The sequence below is a fragment of the Nicotiana attenuata genome, unplaced genomic scaffold, assembly GCF_001879085.1.
Source record: "Nicotiana attenuata strain UT unplaced genomic scaffold, NIATTr2, whole genome shotgun sequence".
NCBI lineage: Eukaryota > Viridiplantae > Streptophyta > Magnoliopsida > Solanales > Solanaceae > Nicotiana > Nicotiana attenuata.
In genome coordinates, this window is record NW_017670370.1 from 618,441 (window position 1) to 636,056 (window position 17,616).

The 17,616-nt window shown below is 36.8% G+C and overlaps 2 protein-coding genes across 4 annotated transcripts; both read right to left on the reverse strand.

The window, feature by feature from the left end:
• Window positions 1–4,212: 4,212 nt before the first annotated feature.
• On the reverse strand, window positions 4,213–10,884 carry LOC109238501. 3 transcript variants are annotated; one of them, XM_019404976.1, is made up of 6 exons: window positions 10,670–10,884; window positions 10,422–10,564; window positions 5,556–5,812; window positions 4,736–4,823; window positions 4,540–4,606; window positions 4,213–4,458 (listed from the first exon to the last, which is right to left on the reverse strand). In XM_019404976.1, the coding sequence occupies exons 2-6, from the start codon at window positions 10,475–10,477 to the stop codon at window positions 4,405–4,407; spliced, it is 522 nt and encodes a 173-aa protein (XP_019260521.1). In that variant the 5' UTR covers window positions 10,478–10,564; window positions 10,670–10,884; the 3' UTR covers window positions 4,213–4,404. The 3 variants fall into 3 exon arrangements, with proteins under 3 accessions (XP_019260521.1, XP_019260522.1, XP_019260520.1); XM_019404977.1 differs by having other exon boundaries at window positions 10,422–10,576; XM_019404975.1 differs by lacking the exons at window positions 10,422–10,564; window positions 10,670–10,884 and adding an exon at window positions 9,476–9,812 and having other exon boundaries at window positions 5,556–5,817.
• Window positions 10,885–12,497: 1,613 nt separating this feature from the next.
• On the reverse strand, window positions 12,498–16,039 carry LOC109238503 (phospholipase D alpha 1-like). Its single transcript, XM_019404978.1, has 5 exons — window positions 16,008–16,039; window positions 15,827–15,922; window positions 15,081–15,152; window positions 13,098–14,964; window positions 12,498–13,001 (listed from the first exon to the last, which is right to left on the reverse strand). The coding sequence occupies exons 2-5, from the start codon at window positions 15,914–15,916 to the stop codon at window positions 12,568–12,570; spliced, it is 2,463 nt and encodes an 820-aa protein (XP_019260523.1). The 5' UTR covers window positions 15,917–15,922; window positions 16,008–16,039; the 3' UTR covers window positions 12,498–12,567.
• Window positions 16,040–17,616: the final 1,577 nt, after the last annotated feature.

A 17,616-nucleotide genomic window follows, 5' to 3' on the forward strand; every position in this document is an offset into this window, starting at 1 on the left:
CCACTTATAAAAGGCCTAACTAGAGAGGTAGTTGAGAAATCATTAAGGGGAATGGGACTATGGCCGAGAACAAGTCATTGTGGCGGTAACTCTACCTAGAAGACTGGAGATCCCAAGATCTAGGTTCAAGGAGATCAAACAAAGTCATTAATGACGGTTCAATATTGTCAACTGAAATTTTGGTCAATTCTCGTGATGAGACAATGTTAAGTATCAAGGACAAAGCATTAAGGCTTTTTAATGATTTCTAAATTTGATACGGGGTATATCAAATAGTGTATCTACGGGATGACACGTTTAGAAATCACCTATTTAAGTGTGAAGTGTTAGCCGCTTCAAGGAGAATTTTGTAAGGCCAGTTCTCTATGCACTTATGAAACCAGGCGGTGTTCATGACTGAAACGAACACAACAATGAGAACCAAAGATGGTTAAGGTTTGATTGTGTGACTTATGGTTGTCTAGGTAGGTATACACCAAAGTTCGACGGTTCAAAGATATCAAATCTACCGATTGATCGAGTATATCCTACATAAGTTCACTACGAAAAGTTCAAAGGAAACCTACTTATCCAGATGCAGTTAAACCTTGCTTGCGAATCACACACTTTTCATGCATATTTCCGTGATATAGCCATTCCCCATTCATGTGGGGGATTGTTGGGGCTTTAAGCATTAAAATAGGCTTAAAAAAGGGTGAATGAGAAATGGAGGGAAAAATAAAATATTTGAGTTTCATTTGAGATTCCCTCCTTGACAAATGGACATTGTCCCATATTGGAAGAGGAAGAGGTTTTTGATGGGTATATAAGCAATTGTTCTTCTTCTAGCTCTTAAAGAGTTAGCAAGCCTCGCGCCGTCGTCGTTGTCGCTCGCTCGGCTCGGTTTCGGCTTCAGATTTGGATTTGGTCAAATGATTGATTGATTTTTTGGACCAAATTTATTTGTTAATAGTAAATATTAATAGAAATGTTATTAAATATCTAATTTAATAACAGAATATTAGTATTCATATTAATATTAATATTAAATCCAATGGAATATTAAACATTTTTCCGTTATCTGTTTTTCGTTTTTCAGTTGTGTAACTAAAAATTAACCTCTCTCTTGAATTTCCGATTTATTTTTGTGTAAATAGCCATTTACGTTATGGCATTTATGCTATGGTCTTTTTGCACAAACAACCATTCTGAAGAGTTGCACCTCTTCAGTTTTCAGCCCAACCTTGGCTATAAATAGAAGTCCATTCTCTCAGATTTTCCATACGATTTTCTGAGTTCTCCTCCTTTCTTCTGCATACTTTTAACTTCAAAGAAAGAAACAGTAAGTGTGATTTCCTACCGAACTTTGTGTTCGCTGAAACACTGTGGTTTGAAGTACCACTACACCAGTGTGTAATTCATTCTATCCTGGGAGGAAATAATCCATAACCTTGGGTACTAGGAGGGGATTAAATTCCTTAACGAAACACTGTGAATTCAGTGGGCTCGGATAAACTTTTGTTTGGTTTACATTTTCTGTTTATATAAAATTCTATCTTTTCCAGAATTAGTTTACAAATACAGTATATTAACAGTATTGGCCAAGGTTTTGAGGCAGGCAAGACAAGCTTGGCAAAGGCTTGACAAGGCATTATGGGCAAGTTGGGACGGCATGGCATGACATGCGCGCCAAAGTCAGTGACAATACCAAGTGCGGGCTAAGCTAAGGCAAAACACCGTGGGATGATGGAAAAGGCTTTAAATAGCTAAGGCACGGTTATGTGAAGCAAAATACAAGCATTGGCATGGGTGAAACAAGAGTTGACATGGACAAGGCAGAAACTTGGCCAAGGCATGTGCAGGCAACAGTGGCGTCGAGCGTGTGAGACAAAGTCATGAGCGGCAGGTTGCGAGCAAGGCATTGGTGCGGAGAAAAGTCAAAAGGAACCAAGGCTGGGCGCAATGCCAACCTTGGGCGTGGAGCAGCTGGCCAGCAAAAGCACACATGCAGTGCACATGTTAAAGTAGTTGGCGATTACTTTTTTGTAACTACTTTTACCCATGACTGTTTTATGCTTGTATCCACTATCATTTTGTGTAGATCATGGCCTATGTAGTTGGGGATGTCAACTACAAGATACGAACAGATTTAACATTAGCCCGCCAAGTGACAAAAGCTGTAGACAACAAGTGTGAATGCACTGTCAAGTGCCAAAGGCTGCCTATATGCTATAAATAGGTGCCTTTGGACTTAGTCAGATGGGTGTGTGGAATTTCGTGTGAAATTCAAAAGGAAAACAAGAGTGAAACATGAGGGTTTCGAAGTGTTTCAAAAGGGACTAAGGCTAGACATTGGGCAGGTCTTAGTGTTGGCTAAAGAACGACTTGTGTTCTTTGTCAAAGTGGGGTTCTAATCGACTTGTGATCATAGTCAAGCGAGAGTTTCCTTTGTAAGTTTTTCGAATTAATACAAATGTAGGAATTTTCTCGTATTTGATTGTGTTCTTATTTACATTTGTTGTCTAAAATAATCTAAGTACAAACTTGCTGAAAATTTGGTTAAGTATTGGAAAGGCTGAGTCAAGTGCGCAACTCAAACGCCACGCGAGTGTGACTCTGGGCTGACGAAAATCGCCTCTGTGACACCTACCGTTAATGACCTTATAGTACTTTGACTCAATTGCTATGGAAATTTTCCTTCTCGTTGTTAAGATTTTTCTCTTATACTGAATATGTTGTCTCTTAACCCACAGTTTGGACTTTGGAGTAGTAAAATACAACTAATACTATGGATGAAATAAGTGTTACTAGAAAACGGGATAGAATTATAGAAATATTGAAGGTGTCAAAATTTGTCAAAAGAACAAGATAGGGACTTGAGGATGAAATATTCTTGTTCCCTTTTTGGTTTGAGTAGTCAAAATTGATTGGCTCAACTAATTCGAATTCACATCAAATCGAATAAGTTCGTTAAGGAGATAAAGTGCGTTTTACAAAGGGAGTTTTTATTCTCGTAGCTCAAATTTGAACTTATGATTAAATGTGAAGAAACATGAATCGTCCTGCTAATACAATTCTACCCATGTCCCCAAAGGGGCATAACATGTAGGACCCAAACACCACTTAATACATATTTAGTCAAAAAAGGCAATTGTGTATGAAATGAAATAAATGAGGACTGCTTTAGTAACAGTAGTAACTTTAGAGACGTATTAGTCAATTATTATGTTTAAGTAAATTCAAAGTGTGTTTGGCACATAATATACATTGACATGTAAGTCTTCCTTTTACAAATCATGGCATTTTGCATTATTATATTCTCTGCCTGCCACTGTGTGTGTCTTCATACACCTAATTCTCTTCTTTTATTCAATCATATAATGCTTGAAATTCCCCACTACCTGTTCTTACATAATTGACCCTTATGCCTATGTCAATGTGAACATAATAATGATCTAGAAACCTTCAATAAATCTTCTTTTCCCTTATTTATCCCAGCAAGTTCCAAGAATTAAGAGAAAATATTTCACTTTTGCTCAAGACACATTTGGATAAGTCAAGATAAAAATAGACAAATAAAAGTGCCCTTAGTTCGGTTAGTCATACAGTTTCTCTCTGCTAAGAATTGAGACAAAATATTTCAATTTGAGTTAAAGCTTTATCTACTAACGTTGAAAAAATGTTTATCGGGTTACTTATATGCTAATTACATATAATTTTTTACGCTAAACATTCACTATCGGCACAAAAAAAAAAAAAAAAAGAATCTATATCAGCGTATATAACTTGAATCATTTCACTTTTACAAAAGACACGTTTAGATAAGTCAAAATAAAGTTTGCTCTTCACTACAACCGTTCGTGTTGAACTGCGCAAGGTGTAGGTGATTGAGCATATTATTATTGGAAAAATCAAACAATTTTTTCGTATATATTTTTGTAGTATATTATATTTAGTTTTGATTTTTGTTTATAGAAAAAAGATTTAAAATATTGAGTGTCCGAATTTGCATTGGCTATCGTATTCTGGATTTCTTCATTCTCCATGGAAAGGAGGTAATATTTCCTTAGGATCACTACAAACACCTTTTTGCAAGTTATAAGAGTCAAAATGATTGAAATCATGACTAAGAACACAGGAAGATATGTTGTCTTCGAAAATCTTCAACCAAATTAAAAAAAAAAATAATAATAACCAATACTACTGTTGAAATTTATCTAGAAGTAAGGCAGCTCATTTGAATGCTTGAAAATAAATTCGTTTATTAGCAAATTAAAGAAGGGTCCTTTCCTCCATTTGAAAAGTTTTCAGGTATTTCCTTTTTAAACATACAAATCTTGTGACTAAAAATAACTGTTTTAATCTTTTTTGCCCTGCTTTCAGTAAACTTTACAAACAGAAATACAATGGTTGGTTAAGACCAGTTCAATCATACAGCCCTTCCTGTTCCCAGACATCAACAAGAAAGTCTACCATTTCCTGACAATTCAAATGTAGAAAATCAGCAAGTAGCCTTGAAAAAACTACATACCACAATCGTGCTAGTTTAACAAGACTCACCGATAGAGGGATTGAATGAGGGAAAGGCTTGTTGGTCCCTAGCAAAGTCTCGTAACTCGCATCAAAGCTGCAAGCAATGATAGTATGATACACTCATCACATATATATTTACACTTGTATGAAAAGTAGATACTCTGAAAGCATCAGCAGCAGGGAACCAATGTCTGAGGAATGTTTAGAAGGGAAAGATGCTCGCCTTAGTTTAGGTTCTCGAGCCGCAGTACGCTTCTGATGTGTTCTATTTCCAATCCACTCTTGCCTAGTTTTACTCCAAAGAATTAGACCTGTTCCAGCCAATGTTCAAAGCAGCATATCAAGAAACACATGTAGAGAAGCACAAAACTAAGCTAAGATGAAAAAAGGAGAGCACTTGTGCTTCCAAAGTTAGGTCATGCCTTCCTTCAATTAGTGCACCCAGATCGATGGGATCTCTGCATGGGCAATAAGCCAAATCTAAAAGAATGAACAGTATATAGAGCTGGTTTTATCCGCACCAAGTGTTAATGAACCATTACACAACTTTGAATCAATTGATATATTTGCAAATCGCAATTGTAGAGACTATTTTTTTTCAATAACGGTGGTAGAAGGGCCAGGTTTTGTCCATCTTGACTATTCCACCGAGTACCTTCAATCTCACATCGACACAAATAGCGGCAAACTCTACGCACCAAGGTTTAGACAGACAGAAAGTAATCACCTAACGGTTTTTGTCTCTGCTGGAATATGACAGCTGATCTCTCATGGTTTTTCATCCAATATATTGATCAATAAGCCACACATCCTCTCGGGTGTAATAGCAGGATAATTTTTTTCTCTTTTATTCTTTTTTTGACATAGCCCTTAGGACACTACAGCTACAAATCTTATTTAGGTTTCATGTCCTTTACCACAATTAACCTGATTCTTCCCATCTGTGGAAATACTTATTTGGATATCCCGAAGAAAGGGTACTACTAGGTAAAATATAGCCATGATACGCGATGAAAGCAAAAAGGACCGAAATATGCACTTGCCATGATTTACAAATTCAGAGTTGTTGTTTGTGGTGCTGGAGCTACTATGGGGATCAAGGCCCTGATTTGAAGTACTAATTGACGAGATGCTTCTCTGTGAAGGAAATGCGCTATTCTCCATCTCACAAGCACTACTGCTCCAGAAGTCGTCCCTTGAACTACGTTTCCTCAAGCGTTTACCCTGAACTTTCTGTCCTTTGGATGGCCTATCCACTGAAATAACATGTGGAGGCTTTATACAGCACCCAAGACAACTTCTGCTCTGTTACAATCAGGTTTATAACCATAAAAGATGATTAGTTTAACCAGAAAGGAAAAAAAAAAACCCTGTATGCTGTCAACAAGATATAAGGGAACAAATGCACAAAAATCTCATGATATTATTATATTGTTAAGTTTGAGATCCATTTCATAACAACCAGTGCTCCCCCCCCCCCCCCCTTTCATCCAGGGGCATGTAAGATCTGTTACAACAATGGCCCCTATATGGCTATATCATTGTGCAAGTGACACGACAAGTCCCATGTAATAACTGATAACAATCAAAACAGTGATCGACCTATACTTTATAAATATATTGCAAGCCTACTATTAATTGGTTTAAGCAACTTTGAGACATTTGAACTGCAGTTTACCATGTATAAATCATTGGTTGACATAATCACGTCAGTCGTGAATATCCACAAACACATCAAAAATCAAGGAAGTCTTACTTCACAAACAACTAGTGAAAATTCTCAAATTCAGGTACTTAGAAAAGCAATTAAGGAAGTCAACATACAACCCAAAAGCATTACTAAACTTTACTTTTTTTTAAATCTCAAAGTGACTAGTTATTAAGTCTCACATAAAGTTATAAAAACAGTTGGATTTCCTCCTGACATACTGGCATCAAAGCAAAACAAAACATCCAAGCAAGGCTAAAAAAGTTATGCCCCATGTTATTTGCTGGTCTAACGGCATATTTGATGTGATGACAATGTAGTGGAAGTGAAAGAGTTGTACTATAAGGGAGTGCCTACATAAATGATACTTGCTATTTAGCTACCTCATGCATTTGGTTGGGTTAAGAAAGGAAGCATGAGAGGATAAAAGCAAACCAGATGCACTATATGTTAAGAGTATTTCCCTTCTTTGATAATAGCAGGAAAATGTTCCAGCCTTTTCAACCCCAATAAAATTAGACAAAAAGGAATGAACATCTTTTACGTCTTTTATAGTCATAGTAGAGGAAGCAAATCACCAGTACTCCGCCCAAGAAAAGTAAACTTTTGGTTTCTCCATCCTTCACCCTTCCTCTCCCCTTCTTGGAATTAAAGAGAGTCAATGGTGACATTATTCCTCTTAGCACCGCTGAGTGGGAGACCAGAGACCCCAATAAAGTGGTTTTCCCACATTGCCTGGTATACAACTTTGATAAATAAGAGCTGAAAATAGGCCTCAAGAGGAATATGGAGATCTTATCGTCCATTTATCTTACAATAACCCGACATCCACTCAACTTTCAGCTAGCTTCCCAGGGTCTAGGGTGTACCCTACCATGTGGTTTAGACTTATAAAAAATATGAATATATCTCCACGTTAGGAATACACCACACACACACAACAAAATGTCATGACAGAGCTATGCAAACTAAAGCTTAGAAATTGTATGACAACAACAACAAAAGATCCAGTGTAGTCCCACAAGTGGGATTTGGGGAGGGTAGTGTGTACGCAGACCTTACCCCTACCCCTTCAAGAAGGCAAAGAGGTTGTTTCCGGAGGACCCTCGGCTTAAGATAGGTAAAAGGAAGGGCAACAACAACAAGCATACCAATTAGAAAACCGAAGCAAAAATACAAAACTAAATATACTAGGTACTACAATCAGAAGGCCGACGCGAAAACCATAACAAGTAATCACAGAAGTCAAGGGATACGAGAATACACAAAAAAAAGGCAGCCCGGTGCACTAAGCTCCCGCTATGCGCGGGGTCCGAGGAAGGGCCAAACCGCAAGGATCTATTGTACGCAGCCTTACACTGCATTTCTGCAAGAGGCTGTTTCCATGGCTCGAACCCGTGACCTCCTGGTCACATGGCAGCAACTAAATCACGTACTAAAGCTACTGATACCGACAAGGACAACGCTCGGCTACCTGTCCTAACCCTCTACCTTAATTTTCAACCAATACACCTTCCTATCCATGGTCATGCCCCCAGTAAGCTGGAGCAACGCCATATCTTGCCTAATCATCTCTCCCTAATACTTTTTCAGCCTGCCTCTACCTCTCCTTAGACCCTCCAGGGCCAGCCTCTTACACCTCTTCACCGATGCAGAAATTGTATGACAATGCAGGAATATATGGGAGATTTAAAGAATCTAAATTTTTCGAGAACCTAAAATTTAGGCTACCAACTACAACAATTACACTTCAATCTCAAATTAGTTGGGGTTTGAATCCCCACTATCCAATCCACTCCACCTGAGCACTTCTCATTCCAATTAGGGGTGGGCATAATACCGACCGAACCGAAAAAACCGTCCGAACCGAAAATTTCGATTTATTCGGTCGGTTTGTGATTTATTGTTTTTAAATGTTCGGTGGTCAGTTTTAATGGTTCGGTTTTCGGTTAAACCGAAAAACCGAAGAACCGAATTTTCAACCCAATCTTGGACTCTGTTCGGTTTTCTGTATCCGCATGTTCCCAAATTTTCAACCCAATCTTGGACTCTGGTTCATTCTTTTGTATACATAACTGAAGTGAAGATGCCTTCAGAACCGAGTCATTCAAAGCAGACTCTTTATTCACAACCTTATTTGTCCAATTAAACGGTAAAGCATTTTCTTTATCACAAAGATTGGATTTTTCAGGTTTATTTGGTGTCTCATTGAGTTGGTTTTGGAGCAAATGAACACCCAATGCTTCTCCTATAGTGCTTCCACTGCCGCTGCTTCTGTTTTGTCTTAGCTCAGTCAAGGGATTATCATAAAGGGAACTATATGAATTTGAAGAACGTAGAGATGTTGGAATTTTCTTGAAGACAGTAGAAGCACTTGGATTAACCGAACCGAAATTCCACCGAAAACCGAACCGATTAAACCGAACCGAAGTTATTATGGTTCAGTTTTGGTTATTAAAATCACAAACCAAAAACCGAACCGAAATTCTACAAAACCGAACCGAACCGACCGATGCCCACCCCTAATTCCAATACCTAATAATTTGTCTTTCAAGCCAAATTCGGATTTCCTAAAAGAAAATATAGAGTACTGGAACGCATTAAGTATTTCTGATTGCATTGTTCAGGAACGGATCAGGTCATCTGCTGTGGTTCCAATACTACCAAAAAGGACTTTAAAACCATTCTAACTAACAGGGATTTCTTCACTGAAAGATTAAGATTTAAGAGGTCTGCTAGAGGAACCAACCCCTTCTCCAATGCCCAAAGTAGAAAATAAAGCAATAATATGCTTCCAGAATTGCTCACATCGCTATCATTTCAATCAAAACTTTAAAAATAGGAGACAATTAACCCAAAGTTATCTTCAAAACTCCAATAGGGAAGTGTTCAAAAATCAAAAGCTAGTCCACTGAATGCAATGCAAAAGATAAGTTTTTGTCATGAAATAGTGTAGCTCGGAGTACTACTTAAACAAATTCCTCTACTCATATTTGACTCATCTTGCTCTATAGTAGTATAACCCACAAAAGGAACTTTCTTTGAGAACAAATTGTTCAAGGAGATCAGCGAACTTATACAATACTTTTTCAGCCTTTGGGTGCTTAACTAATCCTAGCTATCATTACACGGAAGAAGATAATTAGTATCTTATAGCAAAATGAAAAATGGCATCGAAGCTTTCCAGAAATGGAAACGGAATCCTCAATCTACTATACACCAAATTTGAGACATAGTACAGAAATAAACTCTTACATTAAAAAGTGCCCTCCATGTCTCCTTCAACTTTTCCATCATCGCACCAATGACGGCTCGAAGATATTCAACAAAAAACCCCAAAACAGAACACAAAGGCATACGTCTAAAACATGCCTCAATTTCGATTTTTAAACAACATATATTATACATGGCTAGAAGCAAAGCATTTGATACTGTAGCTAGCAAGACAATTACATATAGAATATAACATTCTAGCAACAAACTCCCTCAACATAACAAGCAAAAGCATGGGAAGAAAAAAACCAAAAAGAAACAGAAAAAGAAGCACCAGCTCATCTTCCTTTCTATTCACTATTATTGCTTGCTTAGCCTATAAGCAAGTACCTCAGATTCCAAACCACCAAATAAAAGCCAATTATTGCCCACTAAACCAAGAAAAGCATTCTAAAAAATATTATTATCAAACTTTCTAACTTTTCATTCCTTCTGTCATTTATTTACAGTGTATCACTCCCTCTCTCCCAATTTATCCGACACTAATTCTTTTCCAAACGAATGACACATTTCTATATTTAGAAATAGTTTAACTTTGACTTCCCTTTTTAACCTTAATCACTTAATGAGATAACTAATAGCCATAGAAATATATATGGGATGTTTTAGTTTTTCTGTCTTTGTCAAATTCCGTACTCAGTCAAATACGATCACATAAATTGAGACGAGAGAGTACATAAAAAGATAGACTCAGTGCTTATACCTCAACTAATCTACCAGGCAACCAGCTACAGGCCACAAGCACAAATGGGGACTGAGATCTCCAGGTTTTTATCTTAGCCTCAACGACTCAACCAACCCTTGAGGGGAGTGTATATGAGTGTGTGTGTGTGTGTGAAATACAAAACCACCAACCCCAAAAGGGGAAAATAGAAAAGGGATAGCAGAATGTTTTATATGAAAACGAAATTAAAATCAAATGACTGACCCCATGCAAGCGAAGAAACGTGAAATCCAGGAGGCTACTGATCTACAAAGTTGCATTTACACTGTGAAATAAACAAATGGGTATTCGTCAAAGCATCGATTTGAACTTCTGGACCTCCAATACTGACACAAAATTCATCTTACCTGCAGTTTAAACTAAAGAGATTCAAACTTTCCAATTTTTTCTAGGAAAAAAATAGAGATTTGGGTGTTAAAATGAATAAAATTTTCTGGGGTTGCATTACTTACGATTTCTCAGCCTTTTTCTGCTTCTTTGCTCTTATGTAATTAAGCAGTAAACAAGAAGGGAAAAAAATAAAAAATAAAAATTCAGATAGGTGTGTTTGTTCTTATTTATGTTTTTTTCCCCTTGGTTTTATCAATATGTTTTGTGGATTTGTAGAAGAAAGTCAAGAATGGAGATGGGAAAATGGTGATGAAAGAGGGGGGGGTTACTGGAGGGGGGGGGGTAGCTGTGCAGGCTTGCTGGACTGGTGCTAATGGAGGTGGGTAAATGTATGGGTTGTGGGTCCTTTTGAGAATTCTTGTTGAAGGAAAAGACAAATTTGTCCTTCCACGGTTCCATTTTGGAAAGGTAGAAAATTCTCCAAGTTGGCAGCTTTGAAATTTGGCTCCTTTTGTTTGTGCTATTCTTTTATCTACTTTTATCCAATTAAAATGCACTATTTATTTTACTATTTCTTTATGCTTGGCCACTAGGAAAAGAGGATAAATAGTGGAGAAAATGAGAGAAAATAATTTACTTTTCTTAGCTTGATTTTGGTGGAAAACGAGAAAGAAAAGCAAAATAATTTGAATCTTCTTGATTATGAAGTCTTGGATTCAAGAGAAAGATGATTTTCTCTATTGTGTGCCTTCCTTATTATTTACGCATATCAAGCAAGAGGCGAAAAACTTTATTCTTCTTCTTCCTTAACATTAGTTTTCCCAATTACAGTCAAACCTCTCTATAACAGTCTCGTTTGTTCCGAATATTTTTAGGTGTTATAGTGAAGTGCCGTTATATAGAACATATATCATAACATAACATGAAAATTGGTTTCGAAAAAACTTGACTTTTATAGTGAAGTGTTGTCATATAGAGATGTTATTACAGAGAGTAGGTTAATGGCAAATGTTATATTTCTCTCTATTTATAACTACTTGCTTTTAATTTTAAGACCCTCCGGTTGGAGATAATGAAACCAAATAGATTAGGAAAGGGAGGTCTATATAGGTGGGGATCTCTCTCACAATAGGTGTAAATTCAATAACTTAATTTTTATTAGAATTTAGAATCCTAAATTTTCCCCTTTTAGTTTTTGTTTTTCTTGTATAACTCGACAATAATGTATTATTGCATTGCCTCATTCTTGCACTCAATAATCCTTTTAATGGAACTCACCTAGAGACTAGAGTAATTAAAGTAATAAGGCCTTTGTCCATTGAGATTCTTTTTACCAGGACAATAATTTCAAGCAAAAGAAAAAGAAGCAAATTGAATGAAACCATTTCCCCATTGACCAAATGCTGTTCTAAATGAGGCAAGAACCAAATATGTGATTCTTTTTTGTTTCTTTATTTAATCATCCGGTCTTCGGAAACTTACTGGCCCGACTAATCGGATTCATATTGCGTAAGGCCCACTAAAAGAGGAAAGTTTTTCCAATCCAAGGACTCGACCAAACATGTGATTCTTTTCTTCTGAAGGGTGGTCTAGAAACAAAAGGACCTGAATGCAATAAGGGAACCAAAGGTTTATATGTTTGCTATAATATGCTGCTAACATCATCCAACTATAAACCACTTCATAACCTGAGTATTAATGAGAAGGGGAGCCTTGGAGCAACGAAAAAGTTGTCTCCGTGTTATAGGTTACAGGTCCAAGTCGTGGAATCAGCCACTAACGCTTGTTAAGATAGATCACCGGTTCAAGTCGTGGAATCAGCCACTAACGCTTGCGTTAAGGTAGGCTGCCTACGTCACACCTCTTGGGGTGCGGGATGCTTTGTGCACCAGGCTGCCCTTTTTAACCCGAGTACAAATGAATTTTGGTAAATGGTTATAACTCAAAGAATTATTCCAAAGTGTCACATTTACAGATATTACATGTTCTTGGTTGGTATCATTCTAGAAGTGTACATACATCATGTAGTGAGGATAGGTGGTAGTAACTGAGACTTGGTGCCAAGAACAGAAGCTTTTGTGTCTGGGAAGAAGTTAAATCCAGGAATTGCTGTAATCTGTCCAGTGTTTGAAATATTTATAGGGTAGCTAAGAAGGTGGCCTGGAAGATCTAAATCAAATGTATCACTAGAATATAGCTTCCAACTCTCATCAGCCATACCATTTACTTTCCTAACACATTCTAGACTCGTTGGATCGACAAACGAATCATCTGCATAGTTCAGATGCTCACACCATAATGCCATTCGAAAACCATATATTTTTCCTCTTGGTAGTTGATTAGCTGCAAGATGATATGGTTGGTAGCCGCCCATAGCGATCTCTGAGTCTCTTGCACCATCCATTGACCTTTGATTTATGTTCGCGGATCCAGTTATGATATATTCATCATCAACTTCAAGAAGGAAAAAGAAAAAAGGAAAGAAGCTAGCATTAGTTTGATCAAATTCTAGTAGAACATAAAGCTGAAAATGGTAAATTGTTGACTTACCAATCATCATTTTTGAATGAACATAGATCATAAAACGCCTGAACTCTTGAGCTCTAGCATAATCAGTATCAGGATCTGGTTTCTCAGGAGGTTTGTATTCTCCAGGCTTTTCGACTTCACGGTTGCCAAGGCAGAAAAATGTCAAGTAATCTCTAGGATCAGCATTAGTAATTCCTTTAGCCTGAAGGGCATTACATATGTCTGTATACATCATTTCCATTGTCCTTCTTTGCCAATCTAAAATTGCCTGAACTGAATCACTTTCTGGTATACCTTCTGGCCACATTGGAATAACAACGTAAACTGTAAATCTCTCTCCTGCTTGAATCTTGCTCACTATCTTAAGTGAGAGCTCCTTTGGGATAAGATGCAAAGCTCCGATGTCCTCGAGCTTTATATCTTCTGATGGTTTCCAACCATAGCAGCTTCCAACAAAGTATTGGTTTTCAATGTAAATGAAATTCTTAGCTCGACGAATGGCACTAATGTATGCATCATGGATGCTTTGATCAATGACATTATCCTTGCCGGTAACAAGGCCTACTTCAGCAGCTTCTTCTGGTTTTCCAGGGAAGTCAACAACAGCACCACCATCAATGGATCGAAATATCTGAACGTTCCACGTTTCTCTATCCTTCGATGCTGTAACCTCTGTTGGACGAATAATAAATTTATCAAGCTCAGTCATAGAATAGATAAATCTATTTCCAATCTGTTTTCGCCACCTTTGCTCAAAATTATACAAGGCATCCCAAGCAACAGGTCCTTCTAGCCTGCAATGAATGTCATGCCAGGGCTCTCTTGGACCACCTTTCGCGATTGAAGACCCTGGAAAATTAGGCTGATGGAAATCTTGTTTATGAACTGTATCCAATGTCCTGAATAAGGAGTGTTCACGAGTGTCATATCGCCCATCACAAAGATCAATACCACCAAGAAAGCTAACTATCATTCTTTTCTGTGACATCCCTCCTGGAATTTCACTGTCTACCACAATAGTCTTTTGATGGTGAGTAAACATTGTACCAACCTGAAACCCCTGAGTTACAGTCCTTCCACTGTCAGGGTTGCGCGGACACAAACAACAATGGACTTCTGTGTTCTTAAAATACTCTGCAGTTTCTTGATCATGGGTTGACATTAGTCCATCTCTTTTTAAGACCTCAACTGAAGTTCTGTCATCCCAAATTAGCAAGAGAACATTAACACCCTCACTCGCCTTCTTTTTAAGAAGCTCGCCAAGAGTAAGGTCTCCACCGATCTTTGGCCTCTTTGGGTTTCTTATCAAGGTGATTTTAGTATATACAGACCAACCAGCTATATAAATTAAGTGCTTTGCATTGTTGATTGCATCAAAAATGTCTTCCCAACATCTTTGAGGTTCGAAAAGTCCTTGAGACTTGAGATAGTTTGTGATATCATCATCTGAGATGTCTGCATCAGGATAGAGTGTAACTTGACAACCTTGTCTCTCTTTAAAGAAGGTATAAGGGACTCCTCCAAATGCCGCGGAACTAATTCCTCTAGACCAATTACTGTCTTGTTTAACATTAAAGAACTGCAACCTTACATGGATTTTTGAACGACCACTTATTGGATAGCCGTCTTCATCTACTATTGGTACCCATCTATCGACTACATATCTATTCAAGACTTCCTCAACAGGAAGATAAGCTCTTCCAATTAGTGTCGCGCTAACAGGATTCTCATCTTTTATTGTAAAAATGATGTTAGAAATCTCATGTGCACAATAAATACGAAATGTTTCATACCACCGAGGGTTGGAAGGGTCATTTTCAAAGATTCTGGTCCTCCCAACTCTTGCCTTATCTAAATCTATTGTTGCATAGAATTTTGTACCAGAAATCTGCAATATTATCAATACAGGTTTTGAAAAGCTTAAAGCAAGTAATGGACAGAGAGAATTGAAGCTCACAAGTCAATACAAGTGCAAACATAATGCTGGTTGTATAGACATAGTACCTCTGGCGCACAAAAGAACAATTTCTTGACATTGTTTAGAAATCTTCTTGATACTTTCTGGGGAGATGCAGTCTACGATAACAATATGAAGATCAGAAAGACGTTAGAGGCTACAAAGCGGATCTTTATCAAAGATCAAGTATCAGAAATCAGCAACATACATGTAAACAGTATATTGACTATTGAGAATTCATTTGTATATATTAAGCCTCAAACTAATGAGTTCATGCAGTCTCAGGCTTAATTAGGAAAAAGTAGGAAGAAATATTAAACGGGACATGACAAGGCGAGTTAAAATTTAGGCGGGTTAAGGTTAGTCTTTCCCTTTGCCCCGACACTTCTTCATATTATGAACCTCTTTCGTGAAAATCCTGCCCCACTCGAAGCAACAATAACATATTGAATGAGTTCATTGACAATGAACCATGATTTCATAGTTTTACTACAAATATGCCTCTTAACCATGTGAACAATGAGCAACGACTACTAGCACACAAATTAACTTGTCAAATTTTCTTCCTCCTCCTTTCTTTCTATCTCTTTTTTGCATTGCATATTATCTGATCCTATAGAGCAAATTTCGAATCTAGAGTCAAGTGAATATAGAATGATTGTGATGTTATTATATGGATACACAGAACTGCAATGATATTATAGAACAGAAAATGCATACACAGAAGTTAAAATCATAAAGTTGTTCCTGATATAAACAAAGATAAATTAAGTTAAGTGTGTGAAAAGATTACCGGGCCACAACAATCACCACAGCCACCCCTTATCTTATCAACTTCATATATGGTAGCATGAAGAGTCCCATGCAGCAAACGTGGTCCCATTTTCACCTAAAAAAAGCATGTGAAATGAAATAAAAACAAAACTAAGCAGAAGCCTGCAAAATGAAGAAAGTTTAGGATAAAGACAAGGAACCTCAAAAAGGTTGTTTTTGTCGTGAAGGTGTTTGTCTGAAGAAAGCTAACACAGTTAAAGACTATATAAAGAAGAAAAAGTTTTTACTAGCATAATTCTTGGAATCATTTAACATAGCTGAAGCAACCTCTTCCTGAGGAATCACCTATTGTGAAGAAAGAATTATCTTTTGTTTTGAATGTTTAAGTAACCATATTATGGGGTTATTGGTTGAAACTTGCAGAATATAGCTAATATTCATGTTTGTAAAGAAGACTTTGCATTTTCTTGGTTATCTTTCTCATGCATTGCGTGTACATGGAGATGAAGTTGCTAACAACGAAACTTGAAAGGAGATAAAAGGAGGTTTAAATGCTAACGCAAACCCAAAAAGCTAATGAAAGGGCTGTCTTGTTAACTTCTTGAGGATGCATGGGCTAAAACGTTTACAAGTCTGACCGGCCCAAAGAGAAAGTGAGGGGAAAAAAATATTAAAAATTTAACTTAAATAGCCGCTCGAACAAAAAAATAGCCGGAAAATATAATAGCCAGAGGAGGTATAATATATGTATAATTTATATGTAGTATATTTGTAACTACGTATAATCTATGTATGCAGGCTAAAAAAAGTAAACATTAAATCTGGCAGGCTATTTGTGTAACTATATATAATGGGCTAGAGACGGTAAATAGTTTGGCTGTGCCAAATGTGTAACTACCCAAAAAGAAGTGCTTTGCTGTTTTTTTTTAAAGGTGTTTTTCGAATACATTATAACCCTATATAATATATGACATGGCGTTTTTAATGGAACAATTCAATGGGGTCAAATGGTTTTGTGGGTATTTACAAACTTGTGTTTAGTTTTATGATCCTATCTCTATCTTAACACATGAGAGATTTACTTATACACATAAGAAATCTATTTTTTACACATAAAAGATCTAAAAAGGATACTTTTTAAATTTTCACATTGTAAATAGCTAGGAAGGCCCATTGAACATTTACACTGTATTTACCATTTGTAGCTATAGTTTCGGTAAATTTACCATTCGTAGCTGTATTTGAATTTTATAGCAAATCCATGAAATAAGAATTGTTTTGACTGAAATAAGAAAGCAACAAGCACTTGTAGCTCAGTTGGTTAGAACGCTTTCTGTATTTTAGTATTTCACCTTAGTTGTATTCATTGCACGAACAAATACAGTTGATACATATTGTATCCTCTGTATACACCCGTATACAATCGATACAAATTATATCCTTTGTATACACCCTTGTATTTCACCTTGATTGCAGTGGATACAAATTGTATTTGTAGCACGAACGAATATAATTGTGCGAACTAATACAGTTGATACACGTTGTATTTGTTGCGAGAGCGAATACAGTTAACACAGGCTGTATACGTTGCACGTTTGAGTGCAAGTGATACAAGTTAGTAATAACTAAATAGTAGCTATAAATGGTAATTAGGAAAATCTATATATTATTAAAAGGAGAGGAAGTGGCAGCCTAAAAAAAAAGCCGCATGGAATAATTAGTTATTTAGTTAATAATAAGTTATTATTTTTGAATTTAAATATCTATAAAAATAAAAATAATAAAAATAAAAAACTACCATATATATAT